General features: G+C 34.4%; 1 protein-coding gene across 17 annotated transcripts in view; it reads right to left on the bottom strand.

Annotated features, from left to right (window-relative positions):
• ADGRL2 (adhesion G protein-coupled receptor L2) overlaps window positions 1-19651 on the bottom strand; it is a 623949-nt gene that overhangs the window by 85073 nt on the left and 519225 nt on the right. For all 17 annotated transcript variants that reach the window (XM_079147428.1, XM_079147431.1, XM_079147427.1 and 14 more), the window contains one exon: window positions 849-1062. In XM_079147428.1, the coding sequence (XP_079003554.1) occupies window positions 849-1062 (214 nt within the window). The remainder of the gene's footprint in view (window positions 1-848; window positions 1063-19651) is intronic.

Here is a 19651-nt window from a genome sequence, read left to right as displayed (position 1 = left end):
CATAGAATGCAAAACACCAAGAGTGAATCTTAATGTGATTAAACTATGATCACAGACATAGTGGTGTACACCAGTAATCCATGGAACTCAGAAGGTAGAGGGAGGAGGACTGCAAGTTCAAGGACAGCCTCAGCAACTTAGTGAGACTGTCACAAAATTAAAAAAAAAAAAAAAAAAAAAAAAGTAAAAAGCCTGAAGATGTAGCTCAGAGATAAAGTGCCCTGGGTTCAATTCCCAGTACCCACTGCCCCCCCCCCCAAAAAAAATTAACAAAAAACAAAACAAAAAAATATATATATGAATTTTGGGGATAAGGATGTGTATGTAGGTTCATAGACTTTAACAAACATACTGCTATGGTAAAAGATACTGATAATGAATGAGGGAGGTTGTACTTATGTGAGGATAGGAGTTATATGGGAACTCTGTACTTTCTGTTCAATTTTACTAGAATTTAAAATTGCTCTTAAAAACTAAAGCTTAAAAAAAAAAAAAGAAAGCAAAGGAGCATTTATTGACAAAGACCTAAACATTTAAGCATTCTTGATTATTACATAAAATATTTCAAATTTTTGAAGCTCTAAAAAACAAGATTATACTTGAATTATTCTGCCTCTTATGAAATATAAAAGATATGCATTACATAATCCTCCTTTCAGTCCATATTAAAATAATGGACAAATTTGAATATTGTAAAAAAAAAAAAACAAGGTAAAAATCAACAGTCTTGGTAAAAATCCAACTCAGTTGAGATATGGGCTGTCTCTATTCACTTTGTAATTACATTAATTTTACAAACTTGGATAAATATACTAGACAAAACACACGATAAACATATGAATATTTACCTTTGAGTCATGATTTTGAAGGCATCTGGGAGGTAGCAGTCTGTATTCTCCATCTGAAATGGGTCCGCATCACAAATCTTGTCATCTGTCCTACCGTAGTTAGCACTCTCGATCATGATGACATCACTGCCCGGGCAGCGCAGATCTATGGAATAACCTTCACAGGACAATTCTCGCCTGACTAACCCAAATGGTAAAGCTGCTCTGCTGAAACCTTAAAATAAGAAAAGAAAATTGGACTTTAATTAATTTTTAAAATTATTTTAACGATATACTTTCCAGGAATATGATTCACATCTATGGTCAAAAGATGTCAGAAATTTATGTATTTAACTCTATGTCTGAAATTTATTATCAGTTTTCTTTTATATATCTTTACTTGGACTCAACTTTATAAGATACTTTAAAATTACTCAAATGAAATATTTTCTGCATAATCTATTGTAAACATAAACTAAATAGCTCTTTTTAAGTCAATCCAAAAAAAAAAGACAAATTTGATCAAATGTATACAAACTGTGACAAGTTTTACAAATATCATATATAACAATTAACTGAGGAACAATTTTCATTTGTGCAATGGAATATAAGTTCTGCTATAATTTCTTGTTTAATGTATACATATTAATTTGCTGCCTGGATCATTATCCTAAAAATACCTTTGTCTTAGAAATTCTTCCCCCAAATAAGAAAGATACTAATGGCAGAGGAACACAGCAGTTAACTTTTTCAACTTATAGAAACTTATTTAAAACTGACATGGCTGAAAGGATTGGACAAAGACACATTATTGCTGCAATCTGATCCTATCAATTAAAAGACCCAAAATGGCAAAGATTCTCTAAGCTTCAGTGCTGTAATCTGCAAAATGGAGATAAGACATCTGTGATATTATTTTTCCTACCTATGACTCTTAAATGAAGTAATGTACATTAAAATGCTTAAAGTGCTATATGAATTTATTCATAGTACATCCAGTAGAGTGTAGATAGCCACTGTCCATGTGTGCCGCAAAAAAGGTTCTTGAATGGAATAAAAGTATGATTACTGAATGGTATGATCTACATCGTGTACAACCATAGAAATGAAATGATGTGCCCCATCTGTGTACAATAAATCAAAATGCAATCTGCAAAAAATAATAAATAATTTTTTAAAAAGAGATTACACTTTGAAGTCTGAACTATAATTTTCAAACAGGGCTCCCATAAATCTACAGAACACAGGAAAAAAAGTAAAAACAAGATGCCAAGGATAGCAAATACATCTCTGGGACACAAACATTCATGCTATACTGGCCCAACATACTACCTATCGATCAGCCTCCACATCAAAACCTTCCCATGCACTGCATGAAATTTTTATTTCAGTTCTCTAGGTTGTCACCATCTATAGTAATCCTATTATAAAATACAATGCTTTATGTTTTATCTTTATACTTTTAATTACCATGCCTCATATAATTTATCCCACATGGGAGTGGTGGTGGTGGTGGGGTGCTGCTGACACTCAAAAGCAAAAGGAACACTTCCAAGTTGTAAATATCCAACTTGAAGAACTGGGTTGTGTCCATGTCAACCCAATGCCAAAATCTGCTCTCTGAATCCTTATCGTACAATGTTTCCCAATAATTCAATGAAAGAGAAAAGTCAACTGGATAAAAATGAATCTTCCTTCTAAGGTACAAGTAATGCTCTAAAGGGGTTAATGGGTCACATACTATTATGAGCTGGAATACTGGCAACTCTCACACCTGGCTGAACCCTCAGTTTGATTGAGTAAACTAATGGTGTAACTGGATTGGCCAAGGAAGGGGGAAAAATAGGATATCTGAAACCAGAAATTGTCAGGGGATCATGCAAACTCCAACCTGGGCAGGTTTTCACTGACATCTGTGGTACTATGAGAACACTGAACATATGTGAGGTGTGCTATTGATAAAGAGGAAATACAGAAACAAATCAAACAGAACAAATGTCAGGACAAGCCGTAAGCAGGCCCCACTTTGAAAGATGATGTGTATGGGTGTGGGTATGAGTGAATGGGTGTGTATGTGTGTATAAGAGAAAGAGAGGACAGAAAACAACAGAAAACAGGCTTTTCCTCCTTTTTTGTACTACACAAATTACCAAGTTTAAATCAGTATTATTATATTTGTTTTAATTGAAAGTATTTGTATATCTTTAGAAGCTGATATTTATTTGTAACAAAAGCTATGTGGAAACTCAAACAAGTAACATTAAATAATATTTTAGAGCACAATCTATTTTAAAGGCAGAGGTGATTTGCAATTTTAATTCTATAATAAATTATATTATTAGAAAATGTGAGAAATATTAGAACATGCTATTAAAAGACTGGCTTGGAGTCATAATCCACAATTCTTACTGTTTTGTCTAAAACACAGAATTGATTATGAAGCTCTGTGATTTTTAAACTAAGCTCTTTAATTTGTATTGTTTTTGTTAGTTTGCAGGATCATAAACATGGCTCTAAGCGAAGCTTTTCAGGACATACTGAGTTAGAATTTCCAGGTTCAGATGAAGCTGGGATATGCTGGGGGTAATGATGAGGGTGGGGCATTAACTTACAACTCACTGATACACAAGTAAAATGTGCCAAGGTTTTCTCTAAGGCCTTTTTTTTTCCCCCCAGTTGTCATTGGTCCTAATTTTTATTTTATTTTATTTATTTATTTATTTATTTATTTTTTATGAGAGTATATGAAGTTTCTTTTTTTTCTTTTAATTAAAAATCATAAATTTACATAGGGCAATGTTGTTTGATTCATTCTGTTATTTTTTTCCCTTCTCCTCCACCCCTCCCACCCCTCTTTTCCCTCTATACAGTCCTTCCTTCCTCCATTCTTACCACCCTCCTTATCCCTAACCCTAAACCTAACCCTAACCCTAACACTAACCCCTCCTACCCCCCCCTTATATGTCCTCATCCGCTTATCAGCGAGATCATTTGTCCTTTAGTTTTTTGAGATTGGCTTATCTCACTTAGCATGATATCCTCCAAGTTCATCCATTTGCCTGCAAATGCCATAATTTTGTCATTCTTCATGGCAGAGGAATATTCCATTGTATATATATGCCACAGTTTCTTTATCCATTCATCAACTGAAGGGCATCTAGGTTGGTTCCACAATCTGGCTATAGTGAATTGAGCAGCTATGAACATTGATGTGGCTGTATTTCTGTAGTATGCTGATTTTAAGTCCTTTGGGTATAGGCCAAGGAGTGGGATAGCTGGGTCAAATGGTGGTTCCATTCCAAGCTGTCTGAGGAATCTCCATACTGCTTTCCAGAGTGGCTACACTAATTTGCAACCCCACCAGCAATGTATGAGTGTACCTTTTTCCCCACATCCTCCCCAACACCTATTGTTGCTTATGTTCTTGATAATCGCCATTCTAATTGGGGTGAGATGAAATCTTAGGGTAGTTTTGATTTGCATTTCTCTTATTACTAGAGACGTTGAACATTTTTTTCATATATCTGTTGATTGCTTGTACATCTTCTTCTGTGAAGTGTCTGTTCATTTCCTTAGCCCATTTGTTCATTGGATTATTTGTATTCTTGGTGGAGAGTTTTTTGAGTTCTTTATAGATTCGGGATATTAGCGCTCTATCTGAAGTATGAGTGGCAAAGATATTCTCCCACTCTGTAGGCTCTCTCTTCACATTACTGATAGTTTCCTTTGCTGAGAGAAAACTTTTTAGTTTGAATCTATCCCAGTTGTTGATTCTTGCTTTTATTTCTTGTGCTATGGGAGTCCTGTTAAGGAAGTCTGCTCCTAAGGTAACAAGTTGAAGGTTTGCACCTACTTTTTCTTCTATAAGATGCAGGGTCTCTGGTCTGATTCCGAGGTCCTTGATCCATTTTGAGTTGAGTTTTGTGCAGGGTGAGAGATAGGGGTTTAATTTCATTCTGTTGCATATGGTTTTCCAGTTTTCCCAGCACCATTTGTTGAAGAGGCTATCTTTTCTCCATTGCATATTTTTGGCCCCTTTGTCTAGTATGAGAAAATTGTATTTATTTGGGTTTGTGTCCGTGTCCTCTATTCTGTACCATTGATCTACCTGTCTATTTTGGTACAAATACCATGCCGTTTTTGTTACTATTGCTTTGTAATAGAGTTGAAGATCTGGTATCGTGATACCCCGTTTCGCTCTTTCTACTGAGGATTGCTTTAGCTATTCTGGGTTTCTTATTCTTCCAGATGAATTTCATAATTGCTTGCTCTATTTCTGTAAGGTACATTATTGGGATTTTAATTGGAATTGCATTGAATCTGTATAGCACTTTTGGTAGTATGGCAATTTTGACAATATTAATTCTTCCTATTTTTATTTGCGGTGCTGGGGATTGAACCCAGAGCCTTGTGCTTGCAAGGCAAGCACTCTACCAACTGAGCTATCTCCCCAGCCCAGACCTTTATTTTATTTATTTATATTTGGTGCTGAGAATCGAACCCAGTGCCTCACACATGCCAGACAAGTGCTCTACCACAGACAAGCCCATCTCTAAGGCCTTTTAAAGGTAATTTTTCATTTCTCTACTGAGATTTCATGTTTGTTAAGTTATTGTCATGATATTTCCTCTAATTCCCTAATACAGTTTTGCTGTAATCTTTGAACATATCCATAACAGCTGCTTTGAAATGCTTATCTGCTGAATCTATCATCTGGGCCTAAGTGAGAGTCAGTTTCTGTGGAATGCTTTTTCTCCTGACTATGGATAAACTTTCCTGTTTCCTTATGTAAACTTGTAAACTTTCTGCTGTTGTTGAAAACTATACATTTAAATAATATTCTGTTATTAGTCCACCAACTGTGGATTCATATTTCTTTCCCCAGAGAATTGGAGCTATTGTGATTTTTTTGTTGTTGTTTTTTTTTTGTTTTTGTTTTTGTTTTTGTTTTGTGGTGCTGGGGATCGAACCCAGGGCCTCGTGTTTTCAAGGCAAGCACTCTACCAACTGAGCTATCTCCCCAGCCCTGTATTTTCTTTTTAGTGTCCTGACTGAATCTACAAAATCTGCCTCCCCCCACCCCTGTATGCAGCTACTGACATCTCTGCTTGTTGCTTTGCTTTTACCTTTTAGCCTGGGTTTCTACAAGTTACCCTCTGTCTTTGTATAGCTTAGTGGTCAGACATAAACTTTGCACAAAAACTTATAAGCCCACAATAAGGTTCCACTCTGCTGATGTGAGTGTTGGGTAGAGTATTCAAAGTTCAGGGACTCTTCAAATCAGCCTGTTATTTGCTTTCTGCCAGCCCTGTCACATCTCTCTGTACATGTCAGGAATGCAGAAAGAACTAGTGGCTCCTCATTTCCTGAAGGTGCCTGCTAGTGCTTTCTGACTGGGACCACACCAAAGGGTTGCAGAGCTACATTCTGGGGGCAGGAGCAGGTGTTTATTTCCTATAGTATCTACTGCTTTCACTGACAATGGTCTTGGGTCTTAGTTTCCACCCTGAACTTCAAATTAAGGCAACTCTCTCTGGCAGCAAAGTTACTGCTTTGGAAGGTCAGCCTTGTCCTGATGAAGCTACTACATGACAGCTAAGTGTGAGAGAGGAGGGGTAGGAATAGCCTACTGCTCATACTGGAAGTTCTAACAGATTTTCATAAGTGTATGCTCCCCACTAATTGTTTGGCTTTGGTTAATTTTCAGAGGCCAAAATGATTGTTGTTGACAATTTTGTCCAATTTTACATTTGTTTTGGGGAAGAAAATTCTTTGGACTACCGTTGGCAGAAGTTCCTTTAAGGACTTTACAAATATTTACTGACTAAAAAATCTGCAAACCAATCATACAGATAAGTACTGTTATGATCACCACTTTACAATTATGTTCACCACTTTACTGAGGAGGAAACTGAGGCACAGAATGATGAAATATTCCATGGAATGAAATTAAGATTTGAAACTCAGCCTGTTGTAGATCAAAAAGTTAGATATGGTGGGTGTTGTCAGTCTTGAGTGAAGAAGAGGAGCAGAAAAGTAAAGAATGTATCACATGGTCAAGTATTCAATCAAATGGCTCATTCAACATAATCAACATAAAGAAATCCCTAAAATGAAGTTTTTTAACCAAACCATTACCATTATGATATTTATTTTAAACTCTATTTTCAATCCATTTTTATTTCAACAAAGAAAAAAAGAAGCATCCCAACAAGCAAAGTGTAATCCAATCCATCTTGCAATCTTGACAATCGAAGAAAGAACTGGTGGGAGGCCCAGTGAGGAAAAGAAAAAAAAAAAAAAAATCAATATTGCAGCTTTATGTTGTGCAAATGTGAATACCACCAAATAGCAGTGCTTAGAGTAAAATGAATTGTTTTGCTCCATTTCTCCTCTGTGAACAAATGATTCTGAAAAGACAGCCTCCCCTCCCCAAGCTATAAAATGTCAAGCAGTAACTCTCTGTGCTTTAGACTAGTGATTGGGAAAAAATATCTCCCAGCAACAGGTGCTCTGACATAGGACTGAAATCATCCACATTCAGGGGAGAACTCTGAACAAACACAGGCATTGCTACTGGGTGGGAATTTTAAGACCAGAATTGGAATTCCATTGTTGGATTTCATATCAGGTATAAACATTTTTACAAAATTGTAGGGTGCTCTGGCACCAAATAGTATACTTTGTTTTTATGGCCTTCGAGCACTTGATTAGAAACATTTTGCTTTTCTCCCATTAAGTCCATTCACTCTGTTCTTTACACATTTTTATGAAATCATACATTCCTATAACAAGTATTATTAAGCTGTAATATAAAAATTTCAACTTTTCTGGTATGGTTTTTCTTAATTGCTTTGAACTAAACCCTGTCATGGATGCTACTGATCATGCTGTCTGAGGGCCCCAGGAAGCACAATGCTTTTTGATTATCAGGGACCTCTATGGGACTGAGGCTGTGACTCCAAGCTGTATTGAAACATTAACTCAAGCCACAGTCTATTACTAAGGTTGGCATATGAAGTCTCTGAATTATTCTTATTTATATATATATGTTAATGAGATTTTTTCCTAAAATTAAAATGAGTGTTAGAAGTAAATCTGAAAGATAATTCACTAATACTTCAACTGTTTCATTTATCTCTGCATATTCATGGAGTCATCTGAACACAATTTTGAAATTCAAGGATATATAAAACTTTTTATATCAAAAGGCAGTATGTTAAAATCCTAATTTATTTAAGTTTGTAGGTCACTCTGTTGTTTCAGTTATTTGATTAGTTCCATTTCAGAAATAGCTATCAATCAAATCCTAAAATAACTCTTTTGTGTTCATTAACACATAATTCTTTTTACAGATCTGTGCTATGTGACAAGCCTAAACTGTGACAGGTAGAGAGTAAAAAACTGTCACCTATGACCTTGTTTTCATGCTAAGAAAAGAGAAAGTAAAAGAATTCAATTGTCACTTTGCAAGATAAGCATACTAGCCTAAAAAACGCCAACTTGTAACCAAATCTGGTTACATGAAACACCAAGCAAATCCTCAAAGAAATATGTAATTTGAACAATAGAAAATATTTAAGATATTAACTACAACATAATTAACTGAGCATAAAAAAGCCTTAGCTTCTTGTGTCATTTTTATTGAGAAGTTCTATTTATATTAGATAAATAAAACGGAATTGGATGTTTTAAATTATAAAGCATTTCAAATAAATTTTTTGGAAAAATGTGTACAGTTTATTTTAAAATTTACAATTTTTCTGTTTTTTAAATATTTTCTTAGTTGTAGATGGGCACAATACCTTTATTTAATTTATTTATTCATTTTTATGTGGTGCTAAGGGTCAAACCCAGTACCTCACACATGCTAGGCAAGTGCTCTACCACTAAGACACAACTCCAGCCCTGAAAATTTACAATATTTTGTTAAGCAAAATCAGCTTGTCAAAAATACTATTTTCCCTTGGAAATACATTAAAAATACTAACAACTGTGTAATAAAAAATTAAGACCAAAAATTTGGACAAAAATAAAATTTCAAAAACCTCAAGAAAAATGTTTTAATTTTGATATTTGCCAAGAGTCCAAAATTCTGGACACCTAGGATGCTGTGAAGTAAAAAATGCACTTTTACAATGTCATCAGTTGTTGAGTTTGAATATTACCACTTCTGAAAAGCCTCTCAATATTATAAGGAGAAAGTATGCACCATGAGTCCTTCTAAACATTTGGGATTAAATTCCTTATTAGAAAGAAACTGATCTTGCCCGCCTAAAAACTTCTAAATTATCTACCATTGAGTAATAATTCACAAGTACCATTAAAACACAGCAATTTAAGTTATAAAATGCTATCAGTTTAATACTGAACTTTAAAAGGAAAATTCCTGACAAGCATGTCTATTAAAAATAACATATGTCACAAAAGAGACACTCTTAATAGTCTCAGCACATAGCTGCAACTTGTCCAAAGTTCACAAATGTAGAATACTTTAATTCCAATCTTCTTTTTAAAAACTTTGACTGAATTTCATGTCAATTTTCAACATCACCCCACTACCCAGTGCCTATGTTTAAACTACTCACTCCACACAGGATGTTCTACCCAACTTCTTTTAGGCAACAATTAGCCTTTATGTTCCAGTTCAAGACATTCCTGAACATAGAGAAAGGAGAATCTGACCTCAGGTCTGGGCCATCAGTTTTTCCAAAAATTGCCTAGCACGTACTATGTGCCCTGTGTTCTTTTGGGCACCAGGAATATAAAGAAACAGAAATGAGAATGATCTTTGTATCTGGGTAACTTATATAGATGGCACTATCTACCTAGACAACATTGGAATGCCAAAACCTAGTAAAAAACCAGTTGGGGGTGTTCTTCACAGAGGACACAAAATAAAGATATTTTAACTAAATGGATGTATGAGTGAAATGAGTGAGTACACAATTGTGAGCTCTTCTAACAGAGTAGGAAACATTCTCTAACTTATATTTCTCTGAATTAATTTTTCTTCCTATTCTGGACTTTGAGACTGCAATAGAAAGGGAATAAATTCTATTTATATTTATATCCTTGATTTTCAACAAAGTACCTGGAACACAGCAGGCATTCAATTTTCACTTTATTTTGTCATTTGCTTTATACTTTAATTTCTATATTCAAAAAGATGTCAAATATACACTAGAATATAAAAATTATTTTTGGAGGGAGAGAACCCTACAGTTTTCTTTTAATATATTAGAAGTTTTTGATATGATATTTAAGTATGCAAATTATCAGAAATGTTTTATAAAAAAATCCAAATATAAAGATAATACAAACATGACAAAGATGATATCTTCACCAGAGCTCCCTAATCAATGAGATTCCAATATAAAGATGTGTCCTTGACTAACTTCTAGTATTCAAACTATTCCAGAGTTGTGATCATTATGAAAAGAAAAAAAAGAAAGCAGACTAGTAATTTTACCCGCCTCCCTTCTCCTACTCCCTCCTCACCCCACCCCACCTTTCTCCAGGGAAACAGGAACTATTGTTTACAATGCTATATTTTATACTTATTTGAAACCATTTTAACCTTAAGAAGTTACCATCAGAAATGCAATTTCTTAGGTCGTTCACATTGTACTACCAAATTAAAGTTCTGAGGTAATTCTGTATAATTTATTCACTGTCAACAAAGAAACCAGGGAATAATAACAGAATAACAAAACACCAATTTCATCATCTCAGGTATGACAATTTCTTTCCACCTCTACATTGATTATTTAATATAATCTTCTATTTAATGATTTCTTTTTACTTTCCTTTTGTTATCAGAAATTTCATTAACTCCCCCACCCAACCTCAGAGTACTAGTGACTCACCCAAGCCATGAAATCCTTTCCTGTCACTGTGTTAAAGTCTGATGAATAAAACTAATCAGGGGAGAGACTTCATTTGAGGGACTTCCCAGGCAGGTCTCCCAGATCAAAGTCTTAAAATTTGGATTCTACACGTTTTTGTTACTACCATGCTATATTTAAACATAAACAACAACTTTAAAAAAAAAAGTCAGAAAACTACTACACCAAATTTCAGTTTTAAAAAGGTACATTTAAACTAAATTGCAAGAGGGACAACAATGTATGTGAATGTGTGTAAGGTTTATGTCAATGTGCTTTTATTGGGCAACAACAAACCCTAAATGTGTGAAGGAGTTCCCTGTGAGCTTCTTCTTCATCAAAGGTATCTATAAGGGTGCAAATTAATACCAACCCCAGAACTTAGAGGAGTTAACAACATTGAAACTGCACTGAAACCACCCCCTCATTTCTCTCATTCCCGAACAGGAATCCAAAGGCTATCACTTCCAACCACAGCTGACTCAGACAAGTGTCCTAAAGGAGAAAAACTTACATCCCCAGATGCACGCCTGTGAGGTATTCATTTCACAGTTCAGGCAGAAAAAATTAGCACAACCTGAAATCAGTCTCAACACAAATTGTTACCCACACTAACGATTTGACCATTTAAAAAGTGCCAGACATTTAACCCTTTTTCCACTGATGGAAGGAGCAATTTCATGACCTTCTTCCTACATAATTTCAAAAAGGCATTGTTTTCCTCCAGAACCTCAAAGAACTTTGTAAATCAGGACTTTTTTTTTTTTTTTTAAAGTGAAAACACTAATACTAACATAGACTCATAACTGACGGTTATTTTTATCTCACAAACAGATGTAAAGATAAATTTCTAAAAGATACATGGAGCTTGTAGGAACAACTAATCAAGCAGGTAATAAGACAATAATAATAATAATTATAAACAATACTCTAGTAAATATGGTAACTACTGTGCTATGACTTTTCTCAATGAATGCTCCTGGACCAATAAGAAACTGCAAAATGCCTTAATAAGGGAAATCGAATGTAATGGTAAGCCTACTTTGTGAACCTCACCTTGAGGTACAATGGATATGAACAAAATAATGAAGATGACCACCCAGTGGAATACAGAATTTATTTATTGCTCATTCACTTATTCCTTATTTTTGTCTTTGGTACATTCTAATTCCCCCTTTAAACTATTCTGGAATAAGATTAACAAACCATTAATACTCCCATAACACCACCATTCCCACACCTGCAGAAAACCCACCCAGTGTTCAAGTCTTTCCTGAAGAAAACAGATTACTTATAGAAACACTCTATCAATGCAATCTATGACTTAGGACAGAAACCAAGGCCAAAATAATACGTAGGTTATAAAATCATTTCTTAAATGACAATGTAGCAACTTTGAGTTCAAGGTTAGTTAGTTTGAGGGTTATATGTTTGTGTTTTGCTACTGAGATCTGTTCAATTTTTAATGATATGTTGAAGTTTTAAAGAACACAATCAAAACTTTTCAAATCTATGTCACCATAACATTCCGGGAAAGAGGGAGGTAGATATATTTAATCTGATATTGCAAAGTTATAAATGTTACCTTAAAAGAGAAATAATACTACTTTTCTGCAGAGTTAAAATTATATCCTTTCTTGTATTTAACTGTCAAGCTGAACATCAAGGGAACTAAGAAACAGCATGGTAGCAGATCCAATGGTACAGGCCCTGCCCCGACACACTAAGGCCCATTGTAGTCTTTCATACTTGTTCCCTACAGGTACCAACAGTGCAGAGGCAACAGAGCAGTTCCAACTTCTAGACCCAGAGATTCTAACAAATTACAAGGAGTTCCAGGAAAAAAAGGTTCATAGGGACCCTGTTTGAGCTAGTGTTGCTGTGCCCTAGTGTATGACTCTAATGCCCCTTCCCTGGTACTTTAAATGTTTATTTCCCTTTACAACCTCAGATACTTTTAATTTCATCCTTATGACGCTGAACGTTACCAGATCCAAAAGTTCCCTTACTATTCAAGGGGAGGAAGAAACACAGAAGAATCACTCTCTAAGAGTTCCAAGAATAATCAAATGCTTCTTATCATAAGGGGGAAAAAAAAAAAGTTTAGGATTTGATTTAAAGTAACTGGCATGTTTTAGGAAATTACATTTCTCAAATTCATGTAGTGTCATGACTAAGATGAGAAATCATGAATATCCACTGTGCCTATTTCCATGATTGGTACATAAGAGAGAACAGTGAACACATAAAAGAACCTGGGCAATGAATTCTAGTTCTGCCATTTGTTGACTGGTAAAATGTAAATAAGTTTCTTTACAAATGAACTTCACTTTCCTTATTAAATTGTTGTATATTAATATAGTTAATACAAAATAGTAATTACTCAGATATTCTGCAAATAAAATAAAGATTTAGTCTATCAGATTACCCACACACCTTATTCTGATTAAAATTTTGACCAATTCTTTTTCCATGATCCATGGGAAAGAATGACTTTTTTAATATGTTAAAAAAAAAAATCAAAGGAACAATATTTCATGACACATGCAAAATTATATGGAATTCACATTTCAGTGTTCTATAATAAAATTTTAATTTTTATCAATTTTTTTAGATATTCCTCTCTTTCATTATATAAATATTTATGACACCCTTGGTTATGCCTTCTGAAATACAAAGCCTACAGTATTTACCATCTAGTCATGTACAAAAAATATTTACCAACCACTACTGCAAATAGTTCAGGCAAAATAAGTGAATGTAACTACAGTTTCCTCTTCTCAATGGATGTTTTGATATTGAGTAGAAACAGGTTATAGATAGCATAGCATGGGTCTTGTGGTTTAAATTTATCACAGAGCTAATTAAATAAGGAAGAACAAGATCATTAGAGGAAGTTCTCTGCTTACCAAAGCGCTGGAAGGTGATGTAATATGGGAGGTGGGGATATGATCAGGTGGATAATTGCATTTTAAAAATGCCCCTAACATTTTAATTTAATGATCTATACAGATGTTACTGAACTGTTTAATTTTACAATGGGTAACTATTTTATAACAAAACAAACTGGACAAGGAGTATTCCTAAATTGGCTTAGAAAACCTGAAAGAAGTGTGTCACTGTATAAATTGCTTCAATTGCCAGTGTCCTAGTGTCTTAATTTGAAAACTAGGCAATGGTATTAAATTAATTCACAGTGTTAGTGAAAAGATTGAAGGATATAACAATGTACTTTAAATTAAAAGCACTGGCCACAGAAACAGAAATTAAGATAAAGCAATTCTGAAATTTTAAACACTGGAATTTTAAACACACATATTTAACTAAGCATACTGACTATGTTCCCTAAGGTACTACAGTTCTAGTAATAAAATGCCTCCAAGTCTCTCCTCTCTTTCTCTCTCTATAATATATATACACACACACACACATAGTTAATTACTTCAGTATGGGATAAACATAATACTAAATAATGAAAATATAGGTAAATCTGATTTCAAAATAACAATGAATCCTATTCACTAAATAAAAGCCATGCCCCCTCCCAAAAGAAAAGAAAATCAATTCATCTATCTCAAACTGTGACACTCCACACTGAAAAGCTGAATAAACATCAAAGTGTGAATGAAGATAAAAAAGTGTCTAAAGCAAACTGTACAAGGTTAAATATGTTACATAAAAAGTGTTTACAAAGCAAGAGTACTGATTTTAAAGTAGGTTAAGAAAAGAAAAGGGCTGGTAATGTAGCTCAGTGACAGAACACTTGCCCAGCTTATGCAAAGGCTCCTCAATTGATCTGCAGCATCTCAAAGAATAGGACAATGAAATAAATATCAATAGCAAATAAACATAAAATATTCAATTTAGTTGATAAGAACAAAAAATATTTTTAAAAAATGAAATTTGGTAACATTTCATCCTATCGAATTGCCAAAGATTTGTTTGTTCAGGTATTTCAAAACAGGCAGCCTCATCTATTCCTGAGATTATGAACTGGTACAATCTTTTTTAAAAGAGCCGTAGCAAATCCCATTTATAAGAATATATTCAAAATTTAACCAAAATTTAGGCAAGAATTTGGGCAAAAAGTAAATTGACACAAACTAAACTTCCAAAATAGAGAGGTGGTTTGGACATTGATAAAATGTAATGTGATGCACTCTTAAAAAAAAAAAAAAATTACAAATAATATGATGATAAGATTTATTGATTTAGGAATGGACTGCCCGATAACTAGGCAAAAGAATTATAAATCTAGTCCTGTGTACACAGGCATGGGGGTAAGAGAACACTTTTTGGCCTGACAGTGATCCATTCTTTTAAAATCCATGGGGCGCGGTAATCAGGGAGCTCATGAAAACTGGCCACTAACCTGGAAGTACCAAAAAACAGAAGTTGTTATAAACGAGTTAAAGCAGACATTAAGTCTAGGAATTTAAGGGAGATTCTGCATCCCTTTATGGGAGCAATTCAAAAATATACTATGTCTCATTTTGAGAAACAAAGGGAAAATACCAAAGCATGTTTAAGTTTCCTTGTTCGGAGCTACCAGACACTGTGCACTGTCCTCCTATAGACATGGAGACTGTCACATGACTTTTCCGAAGACCGTATATATCTGTGCCCCCCGCAGCAAAGTTACCTTAATGTATCCTAAATTTCCCAAGTGACCTGTGCTCAAACATATTTGTGCAATAAGAAAATGAGTGTTTGGCTCAAGCAAAATATTCCTATAGACTGAAGGTTCTTCGTAATTCCCACCTCTCCCAACTGGTAATTCCCTCCTTGCAGTTTGTTCCAAATGTCCCAACTTAGTCTAGGTTTATTCCCAGTATATCCCATAGCTGGCACTTTGCTGTTTTACATGCTGAAAGTCAGATGAATGAACTATTTTTCTGGAAATAAGCTGTTCATACAAAAGAGAGAAGCAAATCCTACTTATGCCAGATGCTACTGTAGAAATCCAATAATTTATTGATTATATATAACTTACTTAAATGACAGTCAATTTGTTTATATAGAATTGAGTCTTAATTTATTCACTATTTAAAATATGGATATACATAACTGCCTCTATAACATTCTTCACACTATTTTTTTCCCTAGCTGCAATTTCATCCTATAAACTCAGCTTTTAGAACACCCTCTCCTTTAGGGCTCAAGAGCTTCCTCCTCTGTCATAAAACCATCAAAACACTTAATTCAGTGAGAAGATGCTAAGTTTTGCAGTTATACAAATTATGTGTACAGGACCTCCAAAATCAGACTAATAAGTGTCAAGTTTTTCAGAAGTCATCTACTGCGAAAGGAGGGAAACATTAGGAAGGTATGAGGTGATCCACATGCACAACACCTGTGTACCACACTTACTGAAAAGGCAAAGAATAGAGACAGTATGTCTTTATTCCTAAGGATGCCCAAGATGGCAGATAAAGAACCCTTCCTGCCCTTTAGCAGAATGCTCTCTCCCTCTTCCCAGTGATGTGAACTTCTGACTTCTACTGTCTGTTCTTCTCTGAAACAGTATTCTATAAGCTTGTCAGCTAAATTAACTTGTATGAAAGTACCCACTTACATTCCACAGGCTAGCTAATTTGCTGGCTTTCTTTCATGTGCTTTAAACTTATTTGCTTGCTGCACATATACCTTGAAAGTCTTAGTCTTCTGTGATAAGAAGGCTTATTTCTAAGAAATTGTTATTCATATGCTATATTCAGATGTATATTGTCTGAGTTTGAACTAGGCTCTTCTGTTTCCTACTTAAATGTTCCTGCTTAAGAGCTTAAACCATATTTCTTTTTCCCTATCAGTAAAATGGGAATAATAATAGGTCCTACATTCCATCAGGTTTTGTGAAGATTAAAAAAATCTCATGTAAAGTACTCAAAACAGTGCTTTATGACTGTTAAATGCTTAATTTTGTGTGCATACAGTGGTTACTCAAAACCTGGTCACTGCTTCATTGGTATAATTGATAAAAGTTCTTGATTCCAGCCAGACATGGTGTGGTGCACACCTGTAATCCTAGAAACTCAGGAGTTTGAGGCAGGAAAATCATAAGTTCAAAACTAGCCTCAGAAATTTAGCAAGACACTGCCTCAAAATAAAAAATAAAAAGGGCTCAGTGGTTGAGCACTCCTGGGTTCAATCCCTGGTAACATTTAGAAGGGGGGAGGGAACACAACATGGAGAGAAAGTGAAAGTGTGTGTTCTGGATTCCACCTACAGCCAGCCAGCCAAGGAAACAATCTAATTGATAAATTATTCACTAGATATAATTGAATAACTCATATATATAAATAATTTGTAGATTATGAGATCATAATTAAAGGTAATTAGAATTAAGTTAATCTCTTTTCCCCAACCCTCCTTCCTATACTTTCTTGAAAGGAACAAAGCACACAGGTAGATAGGTCAGGAAAACATAACATCACTTGTAAGGATTTAGAAGATTCTAGACTCAGTACATATTAACTCAATTAATTCTCACAAGCCTAGAAAAAATCTACATAATATTCCAGGTGTTGGTGAATTCTTCCATTTTAAGAACAGAAACCTCCCTGAAGAGTGTTCTGAGTACTCACAACATCCCACCTCTTCTTTACAACTGTGTCTAACTCCAGCACTATATTCACAGGGATTCCTTGTATTTACGAAGTTATGCATTTATGTGATTTTCCTTTTAATCAATACAAAACATCCCTCACCTGCCTGAAGTCTATTTACTCATCTTTTTAATCCCAAGCATCTTGTACAGTGCCTGGCTATGGCATGTACTTAGTATATATGTGCCATTAAATTTACAACTCAGAAAATGGACACTAAGGAGATTTCACTAGAGTCATAATACCACAAAAGGGATCTGAAAGACAGCTTAAATACTCTTTCACTGTACCATGCTATCAGTATCCTACCAGTAGATGCTTTTTGACTTCCAGGCCACTTCACTTAGCACCATGAGCTTGTTTTACCATGGTTTTGGGTGCAGAACTTAGAATCAATCAAAACCTTTTCTGGGCATTTAAATTAAATACAATAAACACATTAAAAGAACATAATAATTATTCAAAATAAAATTCCTACAGGCTATACTAAAATTATTTTGTAAACTTATAGGTTTTTAGCCAGCTGTGATGGCACATGCCTGTAATCCCAACAACTTGAGAGGTGGAGGCAGGAGGATCACAAGCTCAAGACCAGCCTGGACGACTTATCAAGATTCTGTCTCAAAATAAAATAAAATTGAATTAAATTTAAAAGTAAATAAATAAAAAAACTGGGTGAATTCTTCCATTTTAAGAACAGAAACATGAAAAGCCATTGACATAAGATTTTTCTGATGCTATAAAACCTCCCATATTTACACAATAGCATTCAAATGAGTTTGAAAAAGTGAATGGTAAGAATATTGAGATGTAGCTCAGTGGCAGAACACCCTGGGTTCATTCTCCAGAAACAACCCCCCAAAAAACCTACAGGTCTTTAATTTATATATCCCTCACCTAGTAACACTGTATATTATGCTAGGGGAGAATACATTTGGAAATCTGATAGGCAAAATTTTAAAAAGCTATCTAAAGCTAAGTAACAAACATTTTAATGATGGAAACATCATTACATGTAAAAATATTCCACTTCTTCGAGCACTCAGTTTGTCAGCAATTTTATTAACCACACCAAATAATCAAAGACTGTAAAACCTGTGCAGAATTCAAAGGAAATATACCAAAAGGTTCTCTGTCTTCGTCTATTGCCTTGGTCACCTTTACTTTTACAGTGTCTAGTACAAAGTCACTTTGTTGAATAAATTAATCATCTTACTGAAACTCTGCTTTATTACTTTTGAGGAAGTATGCTTGCCTACACATTACTTTGTAATAAATATTCCGGAATTCTGTTTGGATATGCCTTCTGTGGAAAGAAAAAGATCTACTTCACTACAACTTTCCTATATCATTGAGTATATTCACTGTATCTCAATATTCTTACCACTCACTTTTTCAAAATCATTTGAAGACTATTGTGTAAATATGGGAGGTATCATAGCATCAGAAAAATCTTATGTCAATGGCTTCAGTGTAGGAAATTATATAACCATCTTTAATAAAAAATTGCACTATTTTCTCAGGTATAATTAGGAATTTCTTTGTGCTATCTTCCCAATGTCCATCATACTATATTCATGTGCTTTCAGCTAAAGATCCAGAAGAAGATATGCATGACAAGAGACAGTTTCTATCACGTTCACAAACACCTAACATGTTAACAACAGCCTGTCATATGTTCACATATAAATTAGATCTAATACCCTGAGACAACTCCATTTATAATCTTTGAAAATTTCCTATCACAGCCTCACTTTTGTTGGATATTTAGGTTTTTAGCTCACTAGCTCATTATTGAAACATTTATTGAGTATACATGTTCTCAGTAAGGCTTAGCCTACTGAAACAAATTTCACAATTTCTACTTTTAAGCAGCTCAGCCTTAAAAGTATGAAGTGCAAGTATATCACACAGAGAGAGAAAGATGGATGAAACATTAGTTGAACAAAAGACAGAAAAGTATCTCAATGGGGGAATGTCAGGAAAGGTGATATTTTAAATTCCCTATTATCACAAATACATAATCTGTACAGGTCAGGTTCTGATGAAAACTTAAAAAAGGAAAGATCACATGGAGATCATTTTCTAACCTGTTATCATTATTTAATTCTAAGAATGTTCATTAAAAATTTTTTAAAGAACTACAACACATGGAATGCATATGGTGAAAGTATTCCAGTATGTTGTTCTTATTTCAATCATTCAATATTTCACATATATTTACCTAGTATTTTTGCAAAAGTGTAGGAAGCTGTTCCACTATCTCCAAAACATTAAAATGAAACAATGTGCTGTGAAACTCTATCAGTGTGTTATAGACACATGGGTTTAT

This window comes from Sciurus vulgaris (assembly GCF_902686455.1).
Source record: "Sciurus vulgaris genome assembly, chromosome: 1".
NCBI classification, from domain to species: Eukaryota; Metazoa; Chordata; class Mammalia; order Rodentia; family Sciuridae; genus Sciurus; species Sciurus vulgaris.
This window is presented reverse-complemented; position numbering and strand designations above follow the sequence as displayed.